General features: G+C 46.6%; 3 protein-coding genes across 5 annotated transcripts in view; 2 read left to right on the plus strand and 1 right to left on the minus strand.

The window, feature by feature from the left end:
- The window catches only part of LOC307204982 (ras-related and estrogen-regulated growth inhibitor-like protein), a 226,159-nt gene that overhangs the window by 57,678 nt on the left and 142,847 nt on the right, over nt 1–25,634 (plus strand). The gene's annotated exons all lie outside the window — the stretch shown is intronic.
- Nucleotides 5,369–10,010, plus strand: RBM8A (RNA binding motif protein 8A). Its single transcript, XM_079957288.1, has 6 exons — nt 5,369–5,526; nt 6,678–6,737; nt 7,798–7,875; nt 8,038–8,174; nt 8,815–8,951; nt 9,627–10,010. Exons 1-6 carry the CDS (start codon nt 5,460–5,462, stop codon nt 9,670–9,672), a joined length of 525 nt encoding a protein of 174 aa, XP_079813414.1. The 5' UTR covers nt 5,369–5,459; the 3' UTR covers nt 9,673–10,010.
- LOC307204848 (gonadotropin-releasing hormone II receptor-like) lies at nt 11,456–24,627 on the minus strand. Of its 3 annotated transcripts, XM_079956899.1 has the most exons (5): nt 23,753–24,627; nt 22,974–23,075; nt 16,649–17,791; nt 15,607–15,811; nt 11,456–13,540 (listed from the first exon to the last, which is right to left on the minus strand). In XM_079956899.1, exons 3-5 carry the CDS (start codon nt 17,228–17,230, stop codon nt 13,056–13,058), a joined length of 1,272 nt encoding a protein of 423 aa, XP_079813025.1. In that variant the 5' UTR covers nt 17,231–17,791; nt 22,974–23,075; nt 23,753–24,627; the 3' UTR covers nt 11,456–13,055. The 3 variants fall into 3 exon arrangements, with proteins under 3 accessions (XP_079813025.1, XP_079813023.1, XP_079813024.1); XM_079956897.1 differs by lacking the exon at nt 22,974–23,075; XM_079956898.1 differs by lacking the exons at nt 22,974–23,075; nt 23,753–24,627 and adding an exon at nt 20,014–20,359.

Below are 25,634 nucleotides of genomic sequence, written 5' to 3' on the forward strand. Positions count from 1 at the left end.
TAGTTCTTGGTATGAGCTTTCGTGTGCATGCACACTTCTTCAGATACCTGAAGAAGTATCTGAAGAAGTGTGCATGCACACGAAAGCTCATACCAAGAACTAACTTAGTTGGTCTTTAAGGTGCTACTGGAAGGAATTTTTTTATTTTGTTTTGACTATGGCAGACCAACACGGCTACCTATCTGTAACTTCCTATTTTGCTTATTTTTCAACTGATTTGGGTTATTTTGGTATCAAAATAAAGCTAATTGTGGCCTCTTTAAAAATAAGGTATAAAAATGGTATCAAGTGCCACAGAAAAGGGTCACCAACCATTCAAAGTGAATTTTTGTCATTTTATTTCTGGTAAGTTCAGTAAGCCATAGCGTGCAAACCACAACTAACATGTGTATCAATCTTGAGTCGTGAGAGCATGGTTGAGTATTAAAATCAAGTGATTTGGCGTGGAATGACCCCTTTATAATGAATCTTAATAAGGAGCTCCCAGCCTTTGGCATTTTAGTCTCTCTGTGCTTGCCTCTTGCAGGGAAGGAAGATAGATGAAGTGTTGTTTCTAAGGTGCTCAGCTGATTTAAAAGAAAAATCCCTGACTCATTTTCTTTCCCTACTAGCTTCAGCTTCTTGATGAATGCAGAATCATAGCTGCCAACGTTTTCCTTTTTTTAAGGGAAATTCCCTTATTCTGAATAGGATTCCTCACAAGAAAAGAGAAAAGTTGACAGCTACGTGCAGAATCCTTTGATTGGGTTGCAGATACCATAGGCTTATCTTGAGTCAAAGGGAGAAGCACTACTTTGTTGTTATGGTAGTGTTTGACCTTCATGTCAGAGCGCTGGATTCAGTTGGTGCCTCAGAAGGGTATACTTCCATGATTTGCTTCTGTGAACTGTGATGTGTGCAGTCCACAAATCATGCTATTTTGGTTCATTTCCAATCAAGCAGCCTCCTGCGTCTCGGGAAACTGCATCGGCAGAGTGCTCTGTGAGTTAGCCTGTCACACAATAGCTAGAGCTACTTGTTTGTAAGTGAAGAACTGTGATTGTGCAGCTGCAAGGAGAAATGCCTCTTTGTTCGAGCAACATTAGAAAGTTACAAAAATTTGTAGAATACAAACTTTATATATGTATGCACTTTTATATAAAAAAAGAGACTGAAACTAGGAGCAGGACTCTTAAATAGCAATACTGACTATGTATATAGAGAAAGTTGCTTGAAGCTTCAGAGACAGAAGTGCTCTGCAGATCACGTGTAATATGAGGGAAAGCTGATGTAGATGTAAGGGGGAATCATGTCAACCACCCAAAAGCCAAGATCACTCATCTGCACTGTGAGGAGAGCACTGCGTGTTCTGTGTCTGACTTTGTCACATCCGCCTGGTAAAGAACTGCCTTCCAAAGCACACCCTTAAGATTTGGGACTAAGACAGTATCATGAACTAGCAAAATGTGATGTTTAAGGATTAAAGGGGGGAAATAAAATAGGTTACAGAGAGGGACTAGGCCTCTCAAGAGTGCTGTGTTGTGAGACTTTTGAATAATCTTCCTGATTCACAGTGCAATCTGAGGAAGTCCTGTTGAGTTCAGTGGGGTTTGTTCCCCTTTAAGTGGGTACAGGATTGTAGTTCTAATTGAGCTTGCTTGAGATAATTTTGTTATCACCCAACACTTAAATATCTTATTAAGTTGATACAGTAACAGTACTACTTCCAAATTTCAGTGCATAATTTGAGGTGAAATTGGGGTTATAATCTACTTTATTAATTGTGAACACAGAACTAGGGGGTGACAGTTACTTCCAGGTTAATGCTAAATCCAGTGGAATCTTTTGTGTACATGGCATTGACTTTATTTTTAAAATTGCATGAGGAAAATAACAGTAGTGGTGATTCTGACTCAGAGCTTTATGTAGTTTACTTACGGGAGGTGGGGAGCTATCCAGAAGCACAACTGTAGGACTGTGTGATTGGGGAAGGGGAGTATTGAGCTAACATTAGTGCCGTTTTAAGTGTTTCCTACCCCAGATTTTCAGGGTCTGACTTGTCATCAGACCTGTTGCACCTTAACCCATGTGCAACAGCATTCCTGTAGCCTTGGGATTAATTGTCATGGTTACACTTTAAAAGCACTTCACTATTTACAGGGTAGAATAAGAGTTTAATCAGAACATCCTTGATGTTGCCTTTCTGGTCTTGACATGGGCATCGAAGATTGTTTGTAACTGGAGGGAAAGAGGAGAGGCAGAAGACAGCTAATGCAAGGCATTAGCTTACCCTTACGGTGAACAAAGATCTTGGATCCCATTGATTCTTTCTACTGAAAGGGAAAATAGCCTGGCTTCCTGTAATTCCATCCTGGAAGTCATTTTGTGTTATAATGTGTTTATAGTAATTCTTCTATCTCAGAAGATAAGCTTCCAGGGTATTGTCACCAGGAATGATGGAGCTAGATGACCTGTGCACTCGGACTATATTTTAACTAGAACATGCCCTTGAATTGATACTGCCTTGATCAATTTGCCTTGTTCAACACTCAAAGGGCAAAAGACAAAACAGTCTCAGTGCTGACAGCTGTATATAGCAACACATGGTTTGTGATAGTATTGTTGAGTCCTTTTATATGGTAATTAAAACTGACAGGCCCTTGCTTATAATTGTATCTTATAGGAGATTGGTACAAAGTGAAATTGCTGTCTGGGGCCCGAGAGCCACAAAATATTTGAACCAGCGTCAGCAGGTAAAACACCAGATTGCTCCCCCAAGGTTTTTTGTAACTTTCACATGCATACCATTCCTCACAACTGGTATTTGGGTCCTAAAATAATGGTAGTCCTGCAAAATGTGGGTGAGGAGAAAGGGGTGTGTCAGCTGTTAATGCACTTCTGTGTCCTTTGTGTGCTGCTTAGGAATGCAGTTGTATACAGGAATAAGAACTTGGTGCTTCAGGAAGTGTGGGTAGAACGCTCTGAATTGGGCACTAGAAGCTGAGGACAAGACACACACACAGAGGGATCCAAGTTAAGTCATGACTAACCTGGTTCTGTTGGTTTCAAGTAGACATACTAACTTAGTCTAGATACAACTCTTATGTGTACAGGATTATTTTCCACCTGGGAATCACCTTACTGAAGCTGAGGGCCTTTAGTCTCTTAGCCCAATGGTGTATAAGCAGGTGCATAGTCCTTCAGTGAGACTTTGCAGTCAGACCTCCAAACAGATACTTCATAACTGTGGGAGCTCAGACTACCACTCTGAGAAAGGGAGAATAGACAAAGGGCTGCAGAAGATCTGTGGAGATGGTAGTTGTTCCATAGGGAGCTCAAGAAGTGGCATTATTTTGGCCTCCACACTATGTCCATTTGTATACCTGAAATAATAAATCAGTCTTGTCCTTTATATATATATATTTTTATATACAGCTTTGTTTACACAATAGTATTAATGTTGAAATGCATTTATAAAGTTGGCTTATAAATAATCCTTTGACAGTTTGTATATGAATGTCTCACTTGCCTCACTTACTACTTTCTATTAGAAACAAACTATGTACAGGGTTTGAGTTTTTCCTTTCCAAACATGTGGCGCTTGAATTTTCCTTGCGGAGAGACCTGCCTACAGATGTTTGCCTCTGGGCAGGTCCCAGCTGTCATCTATAACCTGATTCCCCACATCCCCTCCTTTTGGTGCTGGTTTTCTGAATAAGCTGCCTTCCTCCTCATCCTCCTCTTTCTACTGTCCAGGTTTTCAATGCTGTTTTTTTCTAGTTCAGAGGTTACCGTACCTAAAATAGTTCTACATACTGTCTGCCTTTTCTTTTACTATAAGCGATAAAGTCCAGTACTTAATTTTGTAATGCCTAATTTTATACAATAAAATAGCATTTTTTTGAATCTCTGCTCCCCTTGGTTTTTCCCCAGTTAGAAATTCTGCCATTAGATGTGTCCCCAAAGCTTGTTCTGTCAACAGGTTAGAGCCTAATCTGTTAGTTCTCTCTTCCTTCCCCCACCTTCTTAATGATAAGCCTTTGCCATTTGGCTGCAAGAGCTTAAGAGCTCCAGACATCATCCTGTCTGCAAAATTAGTGCATGGATTCATAGTCTAGACTAGAGCATGGGTAGGCAAACTAAGGCCCGGGGGCTGGATCTGGCCCAATCACCTTCTAAATCCGGCCCGCAGACAGTCCGAAAATCAGTGTGTTTTTACATGAGTAGAATGTGTGCTTTTATTTAAAATGCATCTCGGGGTTATTTGTGGGGCATAGGAATTCATTCATTTTTTCCTCAAAATATAGTCCGGCCTCCCACAAGGTCTTGAGGGACAGTGGACCGGCCCCCTGCTGGAAAAGTTTGCTGCCCCCTGGTCTAGAGTGGCATTGACATTCAGGACTGGCTGCCCTTTGTCACTCTTCCTAAACGCATGGCCTTTTTTCTTGCAGCGAAAGAGGGAATGCTTTTGGGTGCCCTTCAGTTCTTTGAAACATGCTTCTCCTGGAGATGGAAAAGGGGGAAATTACCCCTTCCTCAGCACATTGCTCACTGCTTTTCCTTGAATTTTGAGCTGCATCAGAGGAGCACATGAAAGGTCTAGTTTTTTCACATTAGAAGTCTGTGCTTCCCCCCACCTCCAGGGGCTAAAAGTCATTTAACTCATCTTTCAATATCTTCCCCTTACAAATACTGGTAACATTTAAAGCTCATCTACCTCTCATCTTCCCTTGGTCAAGGTACTTTATAGCCAGCTGTGTAGTACTGTTAGGTCCTCATCCAAAAATGAAAAAGTGGCTTTCTACTCATGGCTGTGGGACTTGCTTATAAATCAAAAGATTGTCAAATTCCTTTGCATTATGTAAATTATTTGCTAGTTACGCTAATTTCTCTAACTCACCTGCACACTTCAGTGGAACATTATTATTTTATTGCGCTTATTTCCCAACTTACTTCTAAAGAGCTCTAGTTGGCATACACATAGTTCTTCCCATTTTATCCTCACAACAACCCTTTGGGGTAGGTTACTGGCCCAAGAGCACCCAGTGCACTTCGTCATCGGGTGTGGATTTGAACCCTGGACTCCCAGGATCTAGTCAGGCAATCTAACCACTGCACCACACTGTCTGGAGAGATAGCCACGGGTAGGGTCCTTCAGAGTCCCCTTCTCCGTGTTAGAAGATCCCGTTCAGTCTTAGTCACACCCCTCACTCTCATTTTACAAGCTGGAGCCCTCTGCCCGCCCTATTTATCTTTTGGCCCCTCTTCCCACGAGGCCTTGCAACTCTCCTTCCGCCGTCGCGCTCGTATAGCGCCGCAAAGACCTCCTCAAGATGGCGCCCGACGCATCCCCTTTCCCCCCCTTAGCCAACCCATGTGCGCCGGCGCCGAGCTCTCCCGGCGTGCACTGCGCTCCTTCCGTCGTCAGGAGGGCGGCGAGATTAGCTCCGTCGGCCGAGGAAGACGCTCGAGTGGCCAAGATGGCGGACGTACTGGACCTTCATGAGGCGGGCGGCGAGGACTTCGCCATGGACGAGGATGGCGACGGTAGGGAGAGGCGGGGGTGGGGTGGGGTGGGGTGGGGTGGCTGATGAACTCTGACTTTGCTCCTCCCCAGTATTATTAGTATTAACGGTTTATTTAATTCACTAGTCACAGCAGCCCTGTAAGGTAGGCCGGTGTGACCATTCCCTATATTAAGTAGAGGGTGGTGACGGTGGCGCTATCGTATAGATGAGAAAGATGGAACGATTTATATACCGCTTAATCAAAATAAACAGCACCTTAAGATGTTGAAGGCTTGAGGTACCCATTTTTAGGACCCCCCTGTATTTCCAATAACTTTTTTTAATACTGTGTTTTTGTTGCTGTAACCCGCTCTGGGACCTTGGGGTGAAGGGCGAGTGAATTAATAATAAAATACATGATTTGAGGTTCTAGAGACAGAGAGAAGAAAGAAAGCGCTTAGAACAGCCCCGCACTGTAGTCTACTATTATTACCCCTACTTTGCAAAAGGGTCTGTGGTGGACTGTTCCCCCGCCCCTCAAGGCTGCACTGTATTGTTAGGAGACCTTCTTCACAGCCCTGCATCCTTGTTTTGTAAAGGGGGAAAGCTGAGGACAAGGAATAAAAGTCTTACCTAAGGCCAGTTAGCGAGCTTTGTTTGCAGCAGTAGCCAATGTGCTGCCTTCAAGATGTTGTTGGACTGCAACTGCAACATCTGGAGGCCACACATGAACCTTTTAGGAAAGCTTTCCTTGCAGGGTGGCTTACAAGTAATAGACTAATTACAATATAGAAAACACAAGATTAAAAACTTGAGAACATACTTGCTACAATACAGTAGGTAACAGGTCCATGCTAAATATTAAAACAGTTATGCGATACTTTCCCAATACATTCCTCTACTTCCTTCCGTGGGTTGATTCTGGTGGTTTTTTCTTCCCCAACCCCATTTCATTAGTTGTTTCCCATCTCAGTGGTTTAAGGCAGCCTTTGCTGACCTGGTGCCCTTCAACTACAACTCTCAGCCAGGTGGGCGAAGGCTGCAGTAAGCTGCATCTCGCTCAAGGTTTCCTCCACTCCCAGGCAACATGTGTACATAATGCCTTGGATAGGGCTTGAGAGTGCATGCAGGTAGAGACATGCCACCCATTTAGATAGTCACTTTGACCCAGCCTGTTTGATCTCTCTGCAGAAAGCATCCACAAACTGAAGGAAAAAGCGAAGAAGAGGAAAGGCAGAGGGTTTGGGTCAGGTAAGGTGGCTGCCTCGTGTATGTTGCTTAGATGTGTGTGTTTATCTCAGAGGTTACGTTATTCGATTGTCTTCCCTTCCTTTGTCTGAAAAATATCAGTGGCAGTACAGTGGAACCTCATGTTACGTACCGTCCTCCTTACGAATGCTTCAGGTTACGAGCTCCGCTAACCCAGAAGTAGATGCTCCCGGCTGCGAATTTTGCCCCGGGATGCGAGCTGGAGTTGCGCGCTGGTGGCACGGCAGCAGTGGGAGTTGCCATTAGCGAAAGCGCGCCTCATGTTAAGAACGGTTTCAGGTTACAAACGGACCTCTGGAATGAATTAAGTTCGTAACCGGAGGTACCACTGTATTGCCAGTTGCTTTGATCTGCCGTTGGTTGCCACAGGGGGATCATTGGGCTGCCAGTTATAGCTGGTCTTGCTGGGTAGCCAGATTTTGTTCTTACCACTGCCCTTAGAGGAAAGGGCATGGTGTTGTTTCCAACCTCACACTGAGTTTTCTCCATAGCCCTGTAGAATTGCCCTCGAAGCAGAAAGGGTGTGCTCAACACTCATGCTTAGTTTCCAACTTGCCAGAGTGCAGGAATCACATTCATTGTTCCTGGACAGCTGCAACAGCCAGAAAAAGTGGACAGCCTTATGAGCAGGCTCTCAAGCTGTGGCTGTGAGGGGAGGTGGCTGCTTTCTGGGGGAGTTACTCTGTGGAGTGTTTGACCTCTGGGGGAAGCATTGGAAAGCACAGGGTTGTCATTTTGGGGGCACTCAGAGCCCCTTCCCTGAAGGAGCTTTATTGGGGAACATTGCAGGTGCTTCAGAGGGGATGTCTGTGCAGAGTTATACTTTCTAGTTATTGGGACTAAGGATGTGAGATCTGGGTTGTGGTATCCCTGAAGGTGAAGCCTGGGGAAAGCAGTCCCTGCTGCTGATGTGTAATTACATGCCATTAACCTAAAATAAGGGTGTGGCTGTGGGTGTGTTCCACAGCACCGTTAGTGCTTTCTAAATCATATTCTGGTTGCTTTGCTTTTTGTTTCTTTGTGTGTTGGTGCATACAATCAGAGGAGGGTTCCAGAGCCCGTGTCCGTGAGGATTACGACAGCGTGGAGCAAGATGGGGATGAGCCGGGTCCCCAGAGATGTGAGTACGTGTCCAGAGAGCATGTTCTCTCTCCCATGTCCCGCCCACCCTAATTGGCCAATGGTAACCTCTCTTTCCTTTGCATGGGGCAGCCCACGTTGAGATGTGTTCCTCCAAGCACAGCTCATGGCTCTTTTTTTGTCCTGCTCTTCGTTGTTACAGCGGTGGAAGGCTGGATTCTCTTTGTCACGGGTGTCCACGAGGAGGCCACTGAGGAGGACATTCATGACAAGTTTGCAGAGTTTGGGGAAATCAAGAACCTCCACCTGAATCTTGATCGGCGGACAGGTTACCTGAAGGTACAGGGGTGGCTGCTTTTGTGTTCTTTCTGGAGATAGTCAAGGAACACACCTTAGTAGTGCATTGCTATAACTACCAAAAGCCTCAGATCTGCTCCCTGTGGCAGCAGGCACAGATAGGTTCTAGAAGCTGGGGGAGTGGGGGCTATCTGCAGGTTTCACAAAAGAGCCATGGGACATGCACAAAAGGCATTGAAAGGAAAGCATAAGAAGAGGGCGTTGCTTTTGTCAATATGTTGTTGCATTTTGTCAGCCTTATTTCTTGCCAGTGTGCTTGTCAGTGTTGAATCCTGCTACAAATAAGGTGTCCTGGGATCAATCAGTTAGTCTGACCAGGGGAAGTTTGTTCAGACTGCAGCAGTGGAAGAGAAGGAAAGCAAGGACTCTCCATCAGTTCAACTGAGAGACCAGCAAATTTTGGCACCTAGTGCTCTTGAACTGTTTCCCATTCCATCCAGTTGTGAAAATAACTGTATGACTAAGAATGTGTGCCTGAGTTTGCCTTTTTCCTTCTCCTTCCTGCTCTCTTTTCCTTCTGTGTTATGTTCTTTAGATTTGGCTGAAGAACAGTCTAGAAACCCTTCCAATAAATGTTTGAGTGAATTATGTTTTTTCCCCTGAACGTCCTCGTATTTTACAGGGCTACACCCTGGTAGAATATGAAACGTACAAAGAAGCCCAGGCAGCCATGGAGGGACTGAATGGACAAGACCTTATGGGGCAGCCGATCAGCGTGGATTGGTGTTTTGTCAGGGGACCTCCGAAAGGGAAGCGAAGGTGAGAATTTCCCACTAAGAAGTGGGAGGAAATTGTACATTTTTTTTCTCACAGTAAGCTAAAAGGTGGTGCTTACAGCAAACTAATAATACTACAGCTCTTTTTCTGTTTTCTGTATATGTTAAAGCAGGAAAGCTAAGATGAATTTAATCAAAAGATCTGGCTGTTTTTGCAAAACAATTTGAGCATTATGGAAGACACACTTTACATACCCTTTTCTAATTGTCCATAGTTTTGTATGTGTTCTGTTTTTTGTCTTCACGATCGCTGAGACTCCCTGCCATTGTTCCCAATTTCAGAAAGGGAACTGAGTCTAGGCTGCACAGTGGACTGATTATGCACCACAAGCATGAACTGAACCCAGGGCTTAAGGCACTGACACTGATGGGGGGGGTGTTCTGTGTAATTGCATAAACAAGATTAAATTGCAAACATTTTTGGCTTTGGGGCTTGCCAGATTCTGGTCTTTTGCCAGCAGCAAGCTCTCTTCTTCAGCTACCACTTCCACACTGTGTTTAGAGTTGTCCTCCATTTGTGGCATGATAAATGGAGCGCAGTTCTCCAGCAGATACTTCATGAGCCTCATCCAGTCTTGTTAACTTTCTCAGCTTTTGCTTATGGAGAGAAACTCAGCATAATTTAATGGACCTCTTTGTCTCTTCTCTTTCCTCTCAGGGGTGGCCGTAGAAGGAGCAGGAGTCCTGACAGAAGGAGGCGCTAGAGGTGGGGAGGGAGGTTCTCCTTTTTGCAACGCTTGTGATGTTAAGTCCTGGCGAACCAGAAGGAAATGCCCCTCTGCACTAAGAGACCATATGCTTATGTCTTTTTCTCTCCCCTCCCCCCCCCCCGGTTAATTTCGTATTTACACAGTTTGACTATTTCTTAATTATTCTCAATCTGATGTCTCAGTTTACATGAGATTTCCTGTTATTGGTGTCCTTGGACATACATCCTCCTGTGTCTTGGTACAAGTCATTGTGCTTTTTTAGTCTTTGAGAAGGGACTGTCTGAAAGCAACGTTCAGAATAAAAAGATTATGGACTTTTTTATATAAAACAATCCTTGCGTTTAACCTTTTTTTCCTTTGCTTGGGGGATGTGTTCCAAGGTGGTGGGGCAGCTTCAGAGTGACTATAGTCTAGCACCTCCCCTTTGCTGGGCTGTTAGCCTCTTTTGTGGTTGGATTGTCAAGAGCATCCATAAAAATCCCCAAACTAGCCTTTTTTATCAGTCTGAAATGTTACTAGCCTGCTCACACTTGTCTACGTAAGTCCTTTGTGGCGCATCAAAGGCCCCAGGGGGGGAAAAAGCACTGGGGCTCCACATGTTTATGTCACGCAAGTTTGTGTAGATCTAGCAGGTTTTCATTTCTTTCCCGCTACTTTTCCGGTGCATTTTTTTAAAAAAGCTTTTGGTTACAGAGCCAGAGAGAATGGGCTGGAACCAAGGGGGTAAGACTTTAAGACCCCCATAATATTCTGCCTGCCCACCACACTTCATCCTGGCTGCCAGAAGTAGGACAATATTTGTTCAAAACAAGGCTGCGCACAATGTCCACAGCTGCCCTCATCTCATTTGTGCATTCATTTCTATTTTATTACATTTTTATCTAACCTTTCCTCTAAGGAGCACAAGGTGGCATGTTTATTTCTTCTGTTCCCCTTGTAGCCTCTCAACAACCTAGTAAGGTAGTTTAGGCTGATTGGCTGGGCCCAAGGCCACCTAGAGAACTTCATAATCGAGTGAGGATTTGAACCCTGGTCTCCCAGGGCCTAGTCTGATGCCCTAAGCACAACACCACAGTGGTCCTCTTGTCATCTCATTCAAGGCAGAAAATCTGTCAGGGAAAAGATTCATCAGCCTAATTTGTGGAGCATTTTCTTTTTCTTCTGGCAGTCTCTTGAGCCTGCTGGTCCACTGGGAGAAAACTCTGAAAGCAGCCATAAAGTAATGCCTTTTCATTGTTGTCAACCAAAAACTGAAGAAGTGAGTGATTTTCCACAGCCCTCAGATTTACCTTCAGGCTGGATACCAAGTGGGGAGAAGAAGCTATCGAAGAGAAGGACTAGGTATGAAGGGAAAACCCTTGATTCTAGAGTCGAAGAGTCATTGCTCCTGGGGCATAGATTTTCCAAGGGAGAATAGTCCTTGCTTCTCTTGCCTCTTACAGCCTTTGGTGCCGTGTAAGATCCCTGTCCGCCAATCATGGCTTTTAACAAAGACTTGAGCAACACCCCTTGTTTTTCATTTTTAGAACAACGGCACAATTCTTAGCTGGGGAGCGTTTTCATCACACGCATGCCTGCATCCTTTTCTCTCCCGTCACTCTGTGCCCCTGCCTTTTCTTTTGTGTTGAACTTGAAAGCTCATTCTCTTGTGATTTCAGTCCCTAACAAAGGTATTGGTCTCTTGTTACTGCTAGACTTAACAGTCAGCAGATGGTATTCAGGGGTGTATCCCCTCTGATACTGGAGGTGGTACACAGTCTTATCCCCCAAGAGCTGTGATTCCTGCATTGCAGAGGATTGAACTAGATGACTCTGGGATCCCTTTCTTATGGTTTTATGGATAAGCTGTTGATGAACAGCTGCTTCACTGAGGTGTCACAGGTAGCCTTTGGCCACTGGGTGGGGCTGTGGCTTTATTAGACCAAAACCATGTTCATTAGCAGGAAGGGATCTAGACATGTCTCCTGTTCCATGCTTGATTGAAGTGACAGCATCTCCTAAAAGACAGCTAGAATGAAGAAAGATCAGTCTGGTTCTAAATTGCTGGGAAGCAGATTTCAGGACACATGCAGCAGGTACTTCCAGATGGTGAGAGGTGTTCAACACGACCAATGAAGGAGAGCTTTCCACTTCCCAAGGCAGCTTGTGCCATTGTCAGTTGACCTGTTCCTGCAGCTGCCTGTGTCAGCAGGGCAAGAGCCAGCAGAGGACTTGGGTGAGTTGCAGGTGGCTGGAGCTAGGATCCTGAAGGAGGAAGGGATGCAATCCTTAGAGCAGATGGGGCTGCAGGGAGAGAGGTCAGGAAAGGCTAGGATGCTGCAGAGGATTCAAGAACCCATGGAGGTTCTGAGGCAGCACAGCAATGAGGAGGAGGAGGAGGAGAGTAAAGTTGAGAAGCAATAGTCTCAGCAAAGGGCAAAGCCTCCAGGCATTTTATTCCCAGGAGAAACTGGAGGCAGGGGTGGACTTCGGTAATATGGCAAAATTGCTGACAAAATTTGGTGCCTCCCCCTACATATTTCTTATTTTCATTCCCTCTGCCCTCTCACTTTCCATTCTGCAACCCCTCAGCTCACTATCCTAAATCTGACGTTTCTGGAGGTTAGCTATGCAGCTCAGTGTTAAGCTATGGGACTCCCACTGGTGTCAGGGATGGCCACCAACCTAGATGGCTCCGGAAGAGGTTTGGACAAATTCATGGAGGACAGGGCTACTTTAGCAGGGTAGGAGAGCTGGGAGGGGGGAATCACATCTGGCAACTATCTGGTTTCAGATAGTACATGGGCAAAAGCCCAAGAAACAAATTTTCATAGCCCTCTAGCGGTTGTGGTGGCTCATTTACCAGAAGTAATGCATTTTGTATTAACTCTGAAAGTGCATACTCGCTTCTGACCAAACTAAGCCTCCTACAGCACAGCATAAATCGGGAGGCAAGTTAAATGGGCATAAGATGTGATTGTACCATATTACTATTCCTGGGCAACTGCCTTTTTCCATAGCTGCAACACTAGAAGAGAAATAAAGGACAAGAGAGAGAATCCCTCATTGAGAAAATATTCTGTATTTGTTGGTCAGAGATTTGGAGTGTTGACTTGCCATGGAAGCTCCTCCTGAGCTCGAATCAGGCTGCAACCAGCCACCAAGACAATTTGCCACCTGTAGCAAAGGACAATATGTCGCCTACCTTCCTTGTGCAGAAGTTGACTGAGCTGGTTGGGACTGGCAGCTCCGTCCCCCAACACCTCTGCCTCTGAATAACTGGCACATGAGGCAGCTGCATCACTTTGTCGAACAGTAGTGCCGGCCTTCCACCCAACTCCCAGCAGTGAAAGCAAATCCCAGCAAGTGAGGTAATGGACCATGTTTTATCTATGTGTTCAAATGAAGCTCTCCGCCATCTTCTTCCTCTTCAACCCCAGCTTTTTGACCCTCGCCAGCGCCGATTCCGGCTTGTGCTTCTTGGGCTCCCTCAGCTGCCTGGCAGCTCCCCCACTGATGGTGGAAGCTCGGAAGGAGCCGGTGAGCACGGAAGCTCCCTCCATCTCCTTTTCCCTCCGAGGGCAGCAGCAGGCCTGCCCGCTCTCCGTCCGGAAGTGCATAGCGAAGAAGCCATAGATCAGGGGGTCAAGGCACGCGTTGAAGAGGCCAAAGAGGAAGAGAATGTGGCTGAGGGATGGGGGCACCTGCTCCCTGGTCAGCATCTCTGGGGAGAACCAGTACCACAGGCCGAGCAGGTAGTAAGGAGTCCAGCAGACGACGAAAGTCAGGACAATGACGGCAGACATCTTGAGGGTGCGCATGCGCACCCGAGGAATGTTGTTGTAGGAGCGGCGGAGGTGGAACTCCCTGGACTTTGGTGAAGCTGGAGGAGGAGTAAGACATTGGTGAGAGGCAAAAAGTAAAGGGTCTGGGAGAGGGGAGTTAGGGAGTTGGGGAACATCTTGGCTGTGAGTCCTGCAAGACCTGCTCCCTGCCTTGCTGGCCTCCTTCCACCTTGCTGGGAGAGCAGGTCCCTGCCTGCCTGACTCCAGCTACAAATGTTGAGGCTGCCAAAGAACCAGAAGCCATCTTAGATCAGGCATCCCCAACCTTCGGCCTTCCAGATGTTTTGGACTACAATTCCCATCATCCCTGACCACTGGTCCTGTTAGGGATCATGGGAGTTGTAGGCCGAAATATCTGGAGGGCCACAGGTTGGGGATGCCTGATCTTAGATGCCTCTGGGCTCTTGGGGTGGGGTATTGTTGAGGGTTTTTTTTTTTAAAAAAACACATTCATTTTGTTTTTCAAATTAAAATTTTACAGTCACATGTCCAACTTACAACATAAAAACAAGATTCCAAGGAATTTCTTGGACTTCCCTCCTCCCCTTTGTGGGTCCTATTGCTAGTCATTTCCTCCTGCATCTTTTATGATAATCCAAAATATATTACCTCTCCATTGTGTCCAAGATTCACCATTAAACTACAAGTGATATTCCAGTCCTACTAACAATTTTTAACTCTTTACAATGGTTTTTAAGGTAACTTACGAATTTCCCCCATTCCTTGTTAAAATTTTGCTCTTCCTGATTTCTGATTCTTCCAATCATTTTGGCCATTTTGGCATAATCCATCAATATGACCTGCCATTCTTCTCTGGTAGGGACTTTTTCTTCTCTCCATCTCTGGACCCAGAATTGTTGCGGGTTTTTGTTGGGGTCACAGTTGGAGATGCTTAATTGATACTAAAATTTGCACCTTTATTTTTAGAACTTATGGGGGGTGAGTTGTTTGATTTTCTTGTGTATGCTTTGATAGTTTTATTTCTTGCTTATGACTGCTTCTGTTCTATTTTTGTAACCGCCTTGAGCATTGTTTAAAGGCGGCATACAAATAAACAGGGAGGAGAGGGCTTATCAATGGCTACTCAGTCTGGCCCTTATGTTTCCCTCCCCTTATGGTTTTGATCTATGGGCTATTATTAAAATGAGGCTGCATTTTAACTTGTATTTTAACTTGTCGTCCCCCCATTATGTTTTAATTGTAATTTTACTGGTGTTAGCCACCCTGAGCCCGGCTCTGGCCGGGGAGGGCGGGGTATAAATAAAAATTAGTTATTATTATTATTAGCCTTGATGGCTGTGCTCTACCTCCACCAATTGCAGGAGGGGAGGGCGCTGTGGTGCTCGGGTCCTGCTTTCCAGTTCCCCCAGGTTTCTGGTTGGCCACTGTGGGAACAGGATGCTGGACTAGATGGGCAGCTGGCCTGACCCAGCACACTCTTCTTATGTTCTTATGAACATTTATTTATTTATTTATTGAATTTGTGTACCGCCCTATACCCAGAGGTCTCAGAACAAAATCAAAATAAACAAGCTACAAAATATATAATGAAAAGAAAAACAACCCAATAAAACCCCCACCAAAAAACCCCACATATTACAAGGGCACAGGATGTCAATCAAATCAACCAAAGGCCTAGTTAAAAAGGAACACTTTTGTCTGGTGCAGGCATGGCCAAACTTGGCCCTCCAGCTGTTTTGGGACTACAACTCCCATCATCCCTAGCTAACAGGACCAATGGTCAGGGATGATGGGAATTGTAGTCCCAAAACATCTGTAGGGCCAAGTTTGGCCATGCCTGGTGCTTAAAGGTGTATAATGAAGATGCCAGGCAAACTTCCCTGGGGAGAGCATTCCACAGATGGGGAGCCACTGCAGAGAAGGCCATCCTCCGGACCTCTCCGGAGCCACAGATCCTTAGACTTCAGCTCCCATCAACCCTGACCAAGGACAATGCTGAATGGGGCTGATGAGACAGCACCATCTTATTTATTAGACTTATTAGTCTTTTTTTTTAAAAAAAGCCAAAAGTAACGCTCCTTCACCCACCCCTTCTGGGGAGGTATATCAGGAGGATAATTGGCGCATTGCAGGTTAACCTCACCGCAAGCTTTCTTCATCTTTCTCGAGATCTCCACGAAGATGCGGGAGTAGCAAAGGACCATGATTAGCAGCGGCAGGAGAAAGAGGCAGGAGAAAGTGAACATATTGTAAAGGGTCTCCTGCCAGTGAGCCTGGAAGCTCCCTACGGTGGCGCATTGGATGAAGTAGGTGGGCTGAGACCGGCTGACAGTGTGGAAGACAAACACCTGGAGACGGGACCGTGGGGGAGAGAGAGAGAGAGATCCATCAGAGTGCTCAATCATCTAAAAAAATCCAGCAGGCATCTCAAGGTAGTGGCTGCATTCACACAGCAGTTAATTCCATTTCCCCAACTGTTAATTCCCAGATTATATTTGGCTTTCACACAACCGTAAAAGCCACATCTGGAAAATTAATGGGACATGTAGCAATGCTTAGCATCCATTTCCATTGGATTTGGTGGCAGGGGGAAAAATGCATTTACAGCCCCCCTTCATCCGGAAAATCGTGGGAGCAAGGTGACAGAATCTGGGGCAGGATACCAGCATGTGGATCTTTCATGCTGTTTTTGTGGGGGAAGAGAAGCAGGCATTGCGGAAAGCGTAGGAGACTAGCGACGTCCAGTGTCACACGTCTGAAGGCACCCTGAGTTTGGCTTTATGATAATTCTTTATTGTCCCATTATCTATGGGTTGTTTTTAGGTGCAAATAATTCATATATAATTCAATGTCAATTCCCTCTTGGAGAAAAGCTATATACTTCCTTTTTATTTTAAAATCCGGAGAAAATAGCACTGGACAACAACCAGCATTGCACCAGTGAGCATAAGATGAAACCTGCTGGATCAGGCCAAGGGCCCACCTAGTCCGCCATCTTGTCGTCACAGTGGCCAATGAGATCCCTGACCGCCAAGGTCTTCCTAACCTACCTCACAGGGTTGTTGTGGAGATTAAACGAGAAGCGGGAAGAACTGAATTTGCCACCTTGAGCTCCTTGGAGAAAAGGATGGGATATAAATGCATATAATGCATAAATATGTGCCAATAAAATAAATAGCACCTACCTGAGGTAATGCCAGAACCAAACTCAAGACCCAGGCTACAGACAACATGACCTTATTCTTCCTCTTGGCCTCACTGACACTGAGCGGGTGCAAGATGGCTGCCCTGCGGTCCAGGCTGATCACCACAGTAACGAAGGCCGAGGCGTACATGGCCACAAGTTTGAGGAACATGAGAAACCGGCATGCCAGGTCGCCGGCATACCACTGGACAGTGACGTTCCATGCTGCATCCAAAGGCATCACCACAAAGGTCACCAGGAGATCGGCAGCCGCCAAGTTCATGAGGAGAATCCGGAGGTGAGGCCTACGCTGGTACTTCTGGGTGACAGTCCAGAGCACAGCAATGTTGAAGCAGGCGGAAGAGAAGAAGAGGACCACCGTTATGGCAACGCGGACTTTGGCTGCAGTAGAGAAAGTGGGCAGTTGGAAGACCTCCTCTCCCAGAACACTGCCATTGGAGGTCCCCCCATTGGACAAGAGCTCCTCTAGACCGTTGGGTTTCCATTGACTTTGGTTGGATGTGGTGGGTAGCCCAGAACCCACCATCTTGCTGAGCTTCATCTGGGTGGTGGTGGTGTTCATTGGGCCAGTGTCAAGCTTTCCCGAGATGGAGATGGTGTAATGCCCCAAACAGATACACGGATCCTAGTTGAATGTGGGGTTCCCAATCGGGCTGGACCCCTACCAGTTCCCAGGGAAGCCCTTCTCTTCCAAGACTGGGGCAAATCTGGCAAGTATAGGGCATGGTTCCCTTGTTCAGACAGAGCTTGAGCTACCCAACTCTGCTCCAAATCGAATGGTGGCAAGGTGTCCTTTCTGTTGGGTCAGCTGACCAGCTACACCTTGCTGCCAGGTGAGACCTCTCTTTGGGAGGTCCAGAATCCCTTGTCTTTGATCTTTGTATTTCCAGTCCCAAATACTCTATTAAATAGAAGAGATTTGTCTACTTAATGTAGTTCTAATGTTGTGGCCACATCAGGAACACACATTTCAGTCAGTGGCCAAGATGGTGCCTTCTCAAGGATTTCTCTGTGGTTTATCTGGCCTCCAGGGGGACAGTTCACAGCCCACACATTTCTTTTCTCTTCAGGGCAGTTTTAGTGCCTCTTAAAGCACTGAAGAAGGAGAGCAAAGCCCAAGAACCTGCAGTGGGGACAGAATATAGATCGGCTTAGTATAATTGCCATTTCCACCACTACCACCCTGCTCCCTCCTTCCGGGGGTATTTTAACATGTTGCCTGAAAATCAGTATCTGGTGAATTTAACTTTTATGTTTGCTGGAATTTTGACTTAAAACTTTAGGTCCTAAGGGACACATTTTTATAATAATCATAATCATCTCTTGGGACAGTATCCAACAAATTGGGGATTTTTAAATTTTTATTTTTTTGTTTAGAGAAAAGGCAAGTAGGAGGTGGCATGCTGGAAGTGTATAAATTTATTTGTTTCATAAATTTCTTTACCAGCCTTCGCTGGAGGATCACAGGGAGGTGTGCAATAGCAAAACACAAAAATACATAACATAGTAACAAACAAAACCCTCCACTGTAGGGAATAAAAAATGATTCTCCTGGTGCCTAAAGTTATATAACAGGCGCCAGATGAGCCTCCCAGGGAAGAAGATTCCACAAGCAGGGAGCCACTGCAGAAAAGGCTCGTCTTTGTGTTACCACCGTCTGGACCTCATGTGGATGAGTCAAACGAAGAAGGGCCTCAGATGATGAATGCAGGGTCCGTGTTGGTTCATATGGGGAGAGGTGATCCCTGAGGTATTGCGCTCCTGAGCCATCTAAGGCTTTGTTAGGTTCCAAAGAGCACTTTGAATTGGGCCCGGAAACTAATTAGCAGCTAATGCAATGGGGCCAGGATCGGTGTAATATGCTCAAACGGCAGACATTAGGCTGCTCCTCTCCAGGTAAGGGTACAGCTGGGCCACCAGCCGAAGCTGATTGAAGGTGCTCCATACCACAGAGACCACCTGACCTCAAGCGACAACAAAGGATCTAGAAGTACCCTCAAGCTGTGAACCTGCTTGTAACCCCATCAAAAGCAGGCAACCTCTCATCCATCTGGTCTAGGGAACTGCCCAGTAACAGTGCCTCAGGCTTATCTGGACTGAGCTTCATCTTGTTGGCTCTCATCCAGTCCAGCACTTCCACTGCCTCACCTGCAGATGTAAAGGAAAAGCAGAGCTGTGTGCCATCACCATATTGCTGACAACATGCTTCAGAATTCCAAAAGACCCCACTCAGCAGTTTCAGGTAGATGTTAAACAGCACGGGGGATAAAATGGAACCCTAAGGAACCCCATATTGAAGGCTCCACTAGGCTGGAGAGCACTCGCCAAGCATTTCCCTCCGGAAATGGCCATCCAAGTAGGACCAGAATCACTGCAAAGCAGTGCCATGTTACCCCCAAATCAAACGCTTCAGGATACCATGCTCGACAGTATTGAAAGCTGCAGAGAGGTCGAGGAAAATTAACGGGGACATATTTCCCCATCTCTCTTCCGACAGAGGGCATCATACAAGGTGACCAAAGCAGTTCCTGTGCCAAAATGAGGCCTAATAAACCCTAACTGAAACAGATTTAGAAAATTGGTTTCCTCCCAGAGTGCCTGGACCTGCCATGGCATGGGATGGCAGAAGTGGACAGAGGAAAGTTTTGTGTCTCAGAACACTAGAACTTGTGGACATCCCATGAAGCTGAACGCTGGAAGATTTGTGACAGGCAACAGAACACACTTCTTCATATGCAATGTAATAGTTAAACTTTGGAACTTGCTGCTACAGGAAGCAGCGATTATTTTCTTATCAATTTTACTAATTTTTTTATTTATTAAATTTTACGTCCTGTCGGTCTGTCTAACTCAGCACTGCCTACTCTGACCGGCAGCATCTCACTTGGTTTTCAGTCGGGGAGATGGCATTGGGAATTGAACTCGGGACCCTGTGCATGCAAAGCCTGAGGGGGAAGAAAGCCTGATGCCCTGGAGATCTGTTGCAAGGTTTCCTGGAAGGGTGCTTCCTTCCTACATTCAATAATCAGATACCTCTTTGTGTCTTCCCCAGTTCCTAAACTACCCATCCTGTTGAAGGAAAAAATTAATAGACTCCCAATTAAAATGCAATGCCCATCCTTGAGGTTTTGTCGCAGACACTTCACGCTACCTGCCCACACTGGCGCTTATTTTTAGCTTAGCTGCTGTGGTTTCTAGCTAGCCAGCCGCTGATTTATTGAGTGCAGCCGGAGGAACAATGGAGAGAAGCCTGAGATAAGAGGAACAAGACAGGCCCTGAGCTATTTCCAGCAGCTCCCAGTGGGTATCCAAGCATGCAAAGGGGATACCTCTTTTCCTTCCCACCTGCCTCCTCCTTTGCCAGGGATGTTTCCTGATAAGAGTTCCAGTGGCTGCGAATCCTCATCAAATGCTGGGCTGAAATGAGCAGGTGTTACAGGAATTCTAAGGTCTTTTATATATATATAATGAATGTTCATAAATGTACAAGGCAAACACATAAGTATATAAACCACGTGTCTGAAATAGTACAGGAGAACAATCCTGAAGCCATTTTGACTCTTCCAAATTGACCTCAAATATTTATCTGCAAGGTGGGAGGAAATGGGAAAAGCTTTCCAATTGTCTTTGGACTGTAGGGGCTTACAACTCCCTGTAAATACAGTCTGGCAAGTATCTGCTAAACTGAGCACACTATGCGTAAGAGATTCAGGAACTAAGTATTTACCATCTGAAAGGAATGGCCATCAGATAAGGAATTATTTGGTATCCTGGCAGACAGGAGAGAAGCAACACACTCAAATTTCTGCTGGGGACCACCTTTTTCTGTGTCGTATGTATGATGTTTTGGGGGTTGGTCTTGAGCTACTGGATAGGCAATTTCAAAAGCCTATATAAGAGCTTGCACACCAATGTTTGGCGTTCCTCTCCTCCCTTCCTGCATGGGGAAGTTGGGGACCCTGTTGCAACAGTTTAATAAAGATCATGCTTATTAGCTGCTTTGCTTCTCAATATTCTCTGGCTGGCCTCTGTTATTTTCTCCTACTGATAGAAAACCTACATAAGGACTCTATACGGGCTCTTGGATATCCATAAGGGATAAAGGAGCAGTTTTTTCTTATAACAAAGGGAAGCGGGAAACCCTGCAAGAGGATAGACACACCCTCCCAAATGCAGACATAGCTATGTTGCTCTGCTCACTTCAACCTCAAAGGAAAAAAATATACTGAGAGATGGAACAGGTCCAGAAAAGGAAAACCAAAATTATCAAGGGGATAGAGAGAGACTCCTCAATGAAGAAAGATTGTGGTTGTCTGAGGCTTCTTAGTTTAGAGGAAAGGCAAGCAGCGATACATGGCATGGAGAAAGCGAAGAGAGATTTCCCCCCACTCTCATAACACTAGATGGTAAACATCCAATGCAGCCAAAAGGAAAGTCCTTCATGTGGGCACATCGTTAAACTACGGAACTCCCTCCCACAGGATCCAGTAGCGGTCACCAGCTTGGATGTCTTTAAAAGAGGATGGGGACAGATTCATGGAGGACAAGGCTATTGATGGCTACTAGCTATGATGGCTATGCTTTGCTGCCACGGTTGGAGGCAGTAACGCTTCTGAGGACTGGTTTCTGGAAACCACAGGGAGGGAGAGCTGTGCTCCAGTGCTCAGGTCCTGCTTGCAGCCTTGCCCCAGGGCTCTGGATGGCCCCTGCGAGAACAGGATGCTGGACTAGATGGGCCTCGTCCATCAGGGCTCTTGTGAATGCCTTGCAATCATTGTTTCTCATAAAGCTTGGTTTCCGGGCCCTTGATCATCCTGGTCACCCTCCAACTTGTCAATATCCTCCTTAAACTGTGGTGCCCACAGCTGGACTCAGGGTTCCAAGTGGGGTTTGACCAAGGCAGAACAGAGCGGCACTATGGCTTCCCTTGATCTGGATGCTGTTTTCTTGTTGATGCAGCCTAGAATGGCATTAGCTTGTTTTGCTGCTGCTGTTGTCGTATGTTAAGCTTGTGGTCTACTAAGACCTTTTAATATGTTCTGTCCAGCCAGGGGTCCCCCATCCTCTATTTGTGCATCTGGTTCTTCCTGCCTATGTGTAGAACCTTACGTTTGTCCCTTGCATCTCCAGGTAGGAAGGACCCCTGTCTGAGACTCTGGAAGCTGCTGCCAGTCAGTGTCAGGCATACTGAGGTGGATGGACCAAGAGTCTGACTCAGTCTAAGGCAGGTTTTATTGGAGGTGAAGTTTCCCTGGTGGCAGATGACAGAACCACAAGACTGATGTAAAATACTCAAACAAGAGTTTTATTATGGCTATACAAACACAAAGCATGTGGGTGTTCTCTTTCTGCAGGCAGTTGCAAACTGCAACTTATTCTCTCTTTATACACATCACCAGCTGTGCCTAATTAGCCTGGAAAACCTGGAAAAACTCATAGAAACCTGGAAAAACTCATAGAAAATGTCCTTAAAGTTATCTTCACCCTTTTCCTGTTTTGTGACAAATGATACCTAACAGGTTTCTATATTCCTGATAGCCCCAAAGGGGTGGTGCTGATATGAAAAGATAATAGCTTGAACTTTCCGACACAACTTTCAGGCTCTCATTGACTGCAGATTATCCATTCTCTGTACCCAAACCATCTGATTTTTTTTACTCCCCAACCTGCCCTTTTTTTGTTTAATAGCTAACCTGATGAGGAATGCAGCAGCAGCACTCAAACGCCTGAGCTTTACTTGGTCCCTTAGTTATATTTAGGGATGGTGGGGAATTGGGTTGGTTTCACGTTTTAGTGTGAGCCTACCTGATTTGCACTTTCCAGAACAATGTGCAAATCCAGAACTCAGCTACTTTTCAACGCTTCACATTTCCTGAATTCTGCAATGTGGGTTTTTCAGCCAAAAAATGTGGATATTATGGCAATGCATACTTATGGTGAAGAGCAGGTCATAAATATAATAGTGGTGGCAGTAATACTAGTGAAAATAGCATTATAATAATAGAAATTGCTTGCAAAAATGTTAAGAGAATTGTGCAACAAAAGCTGAGAGTAATTGAAATCCACAGATCTGGCCACCCTTAGTTCTGCTGTGCTCCTGCTCTTGATATGAATTGCAACAAGCATCCACCAATGTACATGGCACAGGGCTGTCTATTTTTTCACTCCCTCTAGGTAATGAAAAAGCTGAGTCAGCCCAAGCTCCCATGCCCACTAAAGGCCACCAGCCTTCAAAACTGTGGTGCCTCAGACCATCACCAAAGCATGTGCAAAGTGCAGAATGTATTTTCACCTAGAAACGGGACCTAAAGACGAAGTGCCTCTGAGCATGTGCAGAACACTTGTTCTCTATTCAGGGAACCAGCTTTGTGGAATCTTTTCATCACAACGTCAGGATTCATTGCGATCTGTGGAGCGGAAAATGGGCAGTTTTGAGCTGGGCAGGCAGTTGCACCCTCGATTCTCAGACCATAATCTGATATTTATGGGTGAAGAACTTGGAAGACCTTGGGCGTGGGGGACCCTTCAGTTAGGGATACTTTAACTGTGATTCCTGCATTACAGGGGGTTGGACTAGATGCTTCTTGGAGCCCCTTCCAGCTCTATGAGTCTCTGACCCAGGAATGCCAAAAAGCTGGCAGGCAAGGGGCATTCCTTTGTGACAACAACCAAAACTATGTGAGGGAACTCCTAGGTGGCCATAATAATCCCTTTCACCAGTGCATTGTACATCCGGTTGGAGCACTCACACTGAACTGGGAAAAAATGGGGGAGATGGGCCATGGGACCCCTAAACCCTCCCGGCAGTTGGGGTGCTCAAGAATTGCCCCAAGCCCCAGAAAAGCCATGCACACCATATGACCCATGCAGAGCCCTCCATGTGTGAGGTTTTTGAACCAAAAGCGATCCACACGTGACCCACCAACATCCCCCCTGCCCATCTTTGAGCCGTTTCCTTGGAAAGCCACCAGCGGGTCAGGTTATGCTCCCCCACCCCAATCTCTTTCCCTAGTGGGGTGCCCACAGCCACTGTCCCTGCCATCCCCATGGCTTTCCTCCAGATGGGACACTCGGCCTTACTCACCATCCTTTTGCTCTGCTCCTTCCGCAGTTCCATGGGCTGCTGTTGCTGCAGAGAAATGGGGAGGGGGGAGGAGAAGAGGGGGAGGGAACCCTTCCAAGAACAAGGCAGGGGGGCTGCTGAGTTCCTCTCTACCCCCTTAGTTCCTCTGATGCCAGAGGTTTGCTTTGGGGGCTGCGTCGTGCGCCCGATGCCATCGCGGGATAGCAAGTGGCCGTGGTGGATTTCCAATGTTACAGCCTTGGTGGAGGTCACTGCAGAAGCAGCGCTGCTTCCTTCAGTGTCCTCCTCTCTCTCCCTCTCCTCCCTCCTTCCCTCCCATCTCCACCTTTTCTATTTAAAGGTGCCACTTTCTTTTCTCTTCTCTGTCCCTCTCTAGCAATCCAGACACAGCGCAGATGGCCAGCAACCCAAGGGGTGGGGGCTTTTCTCCCAGCCTCCTCAGTCTGTTCCCACTGGGTACCAGATGCCAGCTGATCACTTTAGGACACAGTGCAGAGAAAACTCTCTGCTTTGCAAAGGGCCTCTTAGGCTTCTCCGGCACGTTGTTTAAAAGCAAGAATTTGTTGCAGACAATGGCCAGCTTCTAACTTTCTTCGGCATCCTGGGAACTGCTGAGCGACACCAGGGAAGCACAGCGGGCAAAGGTCGTGAGCTGTGGGTCAGGGCTGACGTGACAGCTCGCATCTCATGGCAAATTCATTAAAGGCCCGTCTTAGATGCTTAGATGCTGGAGCAGTTGGTTTATTTTCAACCCTGAACTTGCTGGTCTCACATGGCGCCCCCTTTGGGTAGCCATGAGTATTGCTTCCATTGTGAAGCACTCATTTCTATGTGCAATATGAAGGTGCCACAGCTGATCCTAAACCTTTCCTGCCTTGCGGGACATATTCAGGAGAAGGAAAGGCTAAGGAGTGAAGCCTACACAAATCCAGAGCAGAATCCCTAAGGATGGCGTCCTGTACTCCTCCTTCCGGCGACTCTTGGTGCCAAACGTATACAGTGGTACCTCAGGTTACATATGCTTCAGGTTACAGAAGCTTCAGGTTACAGACTCCGCTAACCCAGAAATAGTACCTCGGGTTAAGAACTTTGCTTCAGGATGAGAACAGGAATTGGGCAGCGGCAGCAGGAGGCCCCATTAGCTAAAGTGGTGCTTCAGGTTAAGAACAGTTTCAGGTTAAGAACGGACCTCCGGAATGAATTAAGTTCTTAACCGGAGGGACCACTGTATTGCTCTGCTTTCCTTTGGACCACATCAGCCAGGCTCAGACAGGGGTGGGGGTCTTGTCATCTGGGCAGGGGCGGCTTACCCATAGAGGCTAGTGGCGTGGGGTGCCAGGGCGCCAAGTTCTGGAGGGCGCCAGGGAAGAGGCGGAGGCTGGAAGTGGCACCTCCTGGCATCAGCCTGCCGCCCTCGCCTGCCTCCGCCATGCCGCGCCGAAGCAGCGCCATGCCTAGAGCCTCCGCCTGTCGTGGCCACCGTGGCACGAAGCGGCCAGCTGAGCCAGGGGGTGCCGCGTCCAGCCTCTGCCTCTTCCTCACTGGAGCCGCCCTCCAGCCGCTGCCCGCCTCCTCCAGCCCCGCCAGCAGCGCCGTCCTCCCTAAAAAAACTCTAGGAATGGGGGGGGGGGTTTGCTAGAGGGAGCTTTGCACCACAGCACTGGATATTCATAAGACGGCCCTGCATCTGGGTACCCCAAGACCTCCATGCACACTGCCTAGGCTTGTGCAGGGAGGTTAGGTAAAGGTAAAGGGACCCCTGACCATTAGGTCCAATTGTGGCTGATTCTGGGGTTGCGGCGCTCATCTCGCTTTACTGGCCGAGGGAGCCAGCGTACAGCTTCCGGGTCATGTGACCAGCATGACTAAGCCATTTCTGGCG

This window comes from Podarcis cretensis (genome assembly GCF_951804945.1).
Source record: "Podarcis cretensis genome assembly, chromosome: 16".
NCBI classification, from domain to species: Eukaryota; Metazoa; Chordata; class Lepidosauria; order Squamata; family Lacertidae; genus Podarcis; species Podarcis cretensis.